The 5,883-nt window shown below is 37.0% G+C and overlaps 1 protein-coding gene across 1 annotated transcript in view; it reads right to left on the reverse strand.

The window, feature by feature from the left end:
* Mettl10 (methyltransferase like 10) overlaps positions 1–5,883 on the reverse strand; it is a 39,875-nt gene that overhangs the window by 2,412 nt on the left and 31,580 nt on the right. The window contains exon 5 of the mRNA XM_005401982.2: positions 4,455–4,671. Coding sequence (XP_005402039.1) covers positions 4,455–4,671 — 217 coding nt within the window. The remainder of the gene's footprint in view (positions 1–4,454; positions 4,672–5,883) is intronic.

Genomic DNA, 5,883 nt, shown 5'->3' on the forward strand with positions numbered 1-5,883 from the left:
AGTGGAATTCAGCTAGAAACCAGTAACAGAAAGATAACTGGAAAACCCTCAAATATGTTGAGATTAAACAACACACTTCCAAATCGCACATGGATCAAAGGAAAATTTTCAAGAGAAATTTAAAATATTTTGAACTAAATGGAAATGAAAGTACAACATCAGAATTTATGGGATACTGTGAAAGCATTTAATAGAGGGAAATTATAACAATGCGTGTCACTAGGAAAGAAGAAAGATCTAATATCGATAATCTAAGCTTCCATTTAGGTAACTAGAAGAAGAAAAGAAAATTAAATTCCAAGTAAGCAGAACAAACACTAAAAATTGGAGCAGAAATCAGTGAAATTGAATATAGGAAATCAGAGAAAATCAACAAAACCAAAAGCTGGTTCTCTGAAAATGTCAATAAAATTGATATGGCACAAAAGCCGGGTGTGGTGGCCCACGCCTGTAATCCCAGCACTTGGGAGGCTGAGGCAGGAGAATCGTTGTGAGTTCGAGGCCAGCCTGAACTGCATAGCAAGACCCGGTCTCAAAAAAAAAAGAAAAAAAAACAAAAAAAAAAAAGACCCGGTCTCAAACAAAAAATTTAAAAAGGGCTCAGAGGTAGCTCAGTGGTAGAATCTCTAATATTGCCAAAAAAAAAAGAAAGACAAAAAACTTCTCAAAGAACAGGCATTTGAAATAGCATGATGCATACTTTAATGCTGGAAAATGAAACCACTGTTTAGCTACATGGGCACACACCCATATTTGTTTTCAGAGATTTTACATATGCTTAAAATGAACATTTTCAAGACACAATGCAGTACTGTCAATTTTCCAGGACTAATTCTTTAAGTCCCTGAACCTAAGCCTACTGAAGTTACATAATATTTCAGTATGTAACATACCAGAACCTTTTTTTGCGGGGGAGGGAGTACTGGGGATTGAACCCAAGGCCTTTGCACTGAGCTATATCTCAGCCAGTTTTTATGCTCTTTATTTTTCTTTCTTTCTTTTTTATTTTTTTATTTTTGGGTTTTTTTTCAAAGACAGCTCTCGCTACATAGCCCAGGGGGGCTTTAAACTCATAGTGATCCTCCTGCCTCAACTTCCTGAGTGCTGGAATTACTGGCATGTGCCACCATGCCCACCTATGCTTTTTTTTCTAAGACAAGGTCTTTCTGATAGTCAGGCTGGTCTTGAGTTCACTATGTAGCCCAGGCTGGCCTCAAACTGGAGGCAATCCTCCTGCCTCAGCCTCCCAAGTGCTGGGATTACAGGCATGCACCACCACATCTGGCTTGCCCACCTATGCTTTTGATTTTGACGGAGGGTCTCCCTAAATTGCTAAGGTGGGGAGGCTGGGCTCAAACTTGCCTCCTGCCTTAGCCTTCCAGAATGGTGAGATTATAGGTAGATGCCATCATGCCCAGTCAAAATCTTAACCAGTGGTTATATTCCATTGATGGTTAATGAATGACTTTAGCCAAGTGTGACAGTGCACACCAGTAATCCCAGCACTCACAATGTTGAGGCAGGAAGATTGCCGCATGTTTGAAGCCAGCCTGGGTTACATAGTGTTATGGGGCTTGTGTCTAGATGCCCCCCAAAGCCTCATGCAGTTATAGGTGGAGCTTTTTCAGAGATGGTTGAATCTAGGGTGTATGATTCACAGTGTAATGCTAGGATTAAGGGTGCTAGGATTAAGAGTGGGTGATTACTAAATCAGTCCACTGATTGGTTTGGCCCTGCCCTAATCCTGGTAGACTGGCTACACTAGAAGGGGCAGAAAGCAGCATGTCTTATCTCTTGCCTGTTTTGCTACTTTCTGCCTGCCATGAACTGTTTCTCCTCTACGATGCCTGTATGCCATGCCACCTCCCTTGGAGCCAGCTGATTATAGACTGAAACCTCTACAAACCGTGAGCTAAATAAACCTTTTCCCCCTTTAGCTGTGGGTCTCAGGTATTTTGTCTCAGCAACAAGAGAACATAAGGAAAAGTAAGATACATAGTGTATAGCAAGAGCTTATCCCTCCAAAAATAAATTTAGTGGGCTGGGGATTTAGCTCAGCGGCAAAAGCGCCTGCCTGGCAAGCGCAAGGTCGTGAGTTCGGTTCCCGGTACCGGAGAAAAAATAAAAAAAAAAAAAAAAAAAAAAAAACAACAACAAAAATAAATTTAGTAATTTTAGTCTATATGCTTGTATGTTGAGGTTATAAATATTTTAACTTTTTTCATACTGAATCTGCATTACTTTTGTAGTAAAATAGGTTACTGCTATTTTAATTCACTCTTTGTAATAAAGTTAAGCCCGCTGGACATTAAACTAGAACACTATAATATCTGACAACTGATTCAAATTGACCCTCCCTGAACAAATTACAACACAAAATGTTTCTGCTGTATGAATAGGGCTATCAAGGAAAAATGCATGATTTATCCCAACAGTTTTATGAATATTTACACTTCCAATAAGGAAAGAAGCAAAGAACCTTAAAAGAATAGTAAGGCCAAGAAAATGTGGCAGCCATTCTGAGTAGCGAGTAACAAGGCTTTGACAGTGATGCATGGCAGGGTGCTGTTACTGTCCTGCATCTAACTCCAAACACCATTTTCTAAGAGCCTCATGCCTAAAAAACATGTCATCGATGGTATGTAATTATTTCTTTAACATTTCCTCTTGTAACATTTCACTTATTTTAACTCTGTGTTTAGTTCTAAAATTGAACATAAAGAGTTTACTCAACAGTTCTCAGACACAGGCACATTTTTAAGCACGCTATACCAGGCTAAAGTCTGTTCCTCATTATCAAAGACAGACAAATATGTTTTTGTCTGCTGGTTCCAGGAGTAAAAGAGAACACCTGTATTTAAAAACCAGGAAAGGAACTTGCTCTACACAGTACAGCTCTGAGCATTCATTAAAACTGTCAAGCTTCGGAAGAAGGAAAAACTATTGATACGGGGCCCTCAGCAGTTCTAAAGGAAACAAATTTAACATGGAAGATAATAAAATTAATGGCATAAAATGACACAATAAATTACATATAACTCTTATTTTCCAGAGGCAATGGTAATGAAGCCACAAGCTCACATTTCTAGCCTCAAACACTTCAAGTTTTATATTCTATAATCTTTCAAATCCACTGAATGCACACAAAGGCGCATACTTAAGTGTTCTCCTTGACTAGTCCCTTAATACCAAAAAGAAAATCTACAATGCAACCCATATAGTATAGTTACAAATAACAGTGCACAGTAAGCTGCTCTCTTAAGGTAAATCACCCTTTAGTTTATAACAACTGAGGTTCAAAATTTAACCAAATATTTAGTAGCATATCATTTACCTAAGACTTCATCCTAAAAATTTCTACTGCCCTGTACAATACATACATACATGCATGCATACTAATCTGAAAAGAATTCAAAGGAAAAAGTAAGCAAATATCTAAACATTTTCAAAATACTTTCCCAGAAATGTCTGTGTATTTTACAAATACATTTGCAGATAAAAATACTCCCTAAAACATGCAAGGCACAGTCAAACAGAGAACTTGAAATGTTCTGTGTATAGATTATGGATTTTCAATGTTCACAAGATCCTACTTAGTACATACACCACTATAAAGGCCTAAGCTGGCAGCAAAATGGTGAAAAGGAAACAATTTCCTCATAAATTAGATAATATTAGGAAACTTAGGTAGAACTTTTAACATTCCCTATATTTTATTTCTACGCAATGTTAAAAAAAAAACTGTCCTATGCACGCTAAAAACGAGAAGATAAATCCTAAATAACTAAATGACCACTAGAGCTAGACATAAAAGTATCTATAAAATAGAAATTCTTACACCTGGAATCCCAGGACTCTGAGAGGCTGATGCAGAAGGCGGGTTTGAGCCCAACCTGGGCAACTTAGCAATTTAATGCGACTTTGTCTCAAAATAAAAAAGGACTAGAGACATAGCTCAGTACAAAGGTCCTGAGTTCACTCCCCAGTACTGGGGGAAAAACTTTTTTTAAATCTCACTATATAACACCACATAAGACTTTTAAAAATATTACTTCTATTTGCATTATTACAGATTGGCCAGTGAAATCAGTGCACTGAAGTCAAAAGCATAATACATGTGCTTTTTTAATCCTCTAAATAATAGATTGTATAGCTTAAATAAACGATTGCACTGCTTAAATAAAGAACTTGATTTTTACAGACTCATAAATTTTAGGACTTAACTGTCAGGATTTCTGGGAAAATTTTTAAAAAGGGCTCTGGATCTCAACCAATGTTATTCCTCTGTGCTTTGTATATACAGTTAAAAGTTATTACCATCGTCATTAACAGAGAAGAAAAGCAGGCATTCCCACCAATAGGAAAGTAAAACACTGTAACACCAAGGGGGGAAACCTACTTAAGTACAAGAGACCTGAGGTACGTGCACACTGAAACACCACATAGCTATTTACCTTCACTGAATTCCTCTAGCAGCTCTTCCTTGGTCCAATTACATGAGGTTATTAGAAAAAAGCCTTTTACTTTCAACACCACAGAGAGAGATTTCACATATTGCTTCCTCTTCTCAATTGCATTGTCAGGATTAAGACTTATGGCATCAAAAGTCCCTTTGTCAACACAAATATGAAATCCAGACAGCTCTGTAGAAAGATTTAAGAAGTCTTCTACCTATATTAAAAATGAGTGTGTGAGAACAATTAACACAATACAATTTAAGTGACAACCTATAAAAGGTTATAGATAAAAGGGCTCATTAATTACGATGGCATTTTACGTATAATAAACATATTTGCTACATTATAGTTAACTTTATGAGTTTCATGCCAAGATCATTAAAGCCAAGATCAGTAAGAGAGGTTGACACTGTTTGCTGAACATTTCAAATCTCTACAATTTGGAAACAAATCAAAGCCAAATAATACCAGCACATCATGAAGCTCACAAGCCTAGATTATGAAAACGTCTGTCAAAAGTAAAATATTTACACTGGGCATGGTAGTACATGCCTGTAATCCCAGCACTCTGGGAGGTTGAGGCAGGAGGATTGCAAATTTGAGCCCAGCCTGGGCAATTTAGTAAGTTCCTGTCTCAGAATAAAATAAAAGGGCTGAGGATATAGCTCAGTGCAAAGTCCCAGGGTTCCAGCACCATTAAAGAAAAAAAAAGTAAAATATTTGACATATTTATTAAAATGACAAAATATATTTGGAACTCAGGAAATGAGATTTTTAGCTTATATTTCTAGTTGTGTGACCTAAAGTAAACATGGTAAATCAGAAGTTCTTTTGCTTTGACTCAGCAGCTTGCAAAGCTACTAATGGATATAGGAATGGTAGGAAGCTTAGAAATTAAATGACTGTTTAAACTATAATTACTTAACTTGGTAAATATCCTGCACTTTAAATTTTTAGAGTCATACATCAGCATCCTGTTCTCAATAACCTGATAGAATTGAAATATCTGAAATAGTGATCTGTGTCAATTTTATAAAATGTTCCACAAAATTTGCCAATGAATTTAACTTGAAAAGCTACTTTGCAAAAACTAATTAGCTTGTGATTATTCATACAAATTTAATAAAGTAACTGTAAGCAGAATTTTATCTAAAACTCCTATTGGCCAGGCATGGTTGTGCACACCTATAATCACAGCACTGCAGAGGCTGAGGTAGGAGAATCACCACGAGTTCAAGGCCAGCCTAAACTACATAGTGAGATCCTACCTCAAAAAAACCCCTTAAACTCCTATTGACTTAAAAAATGTGGACACTGTAAAGTATCCCTGTGTTCAATCTCCAGTATTGAAAAAAAAGTAGGCTGGGCATGGTGGTGCACACCTGTAATCCCAGCACTCGGGAGGCTGAGGCAAGGGGACCGTTGC

The sequence above is a fragment of the Chinchilla lanigera genome, unplaced genomic scaffold, assembly GCF_000276665.1.
Source record: "Chinchilla lanigera isolate Chin_1 unplaced genomic scaffold, ChiLan1.0 scaffold00076, whole genome shotgun sequence".
In the NCBI taxonomy this organism is placed as follows: Eukaryota; Metazoa; Chordata; class Mammalia; order Rodentia; family Chinchillidae; genus Chinchilla; species Chinchilla lanigera.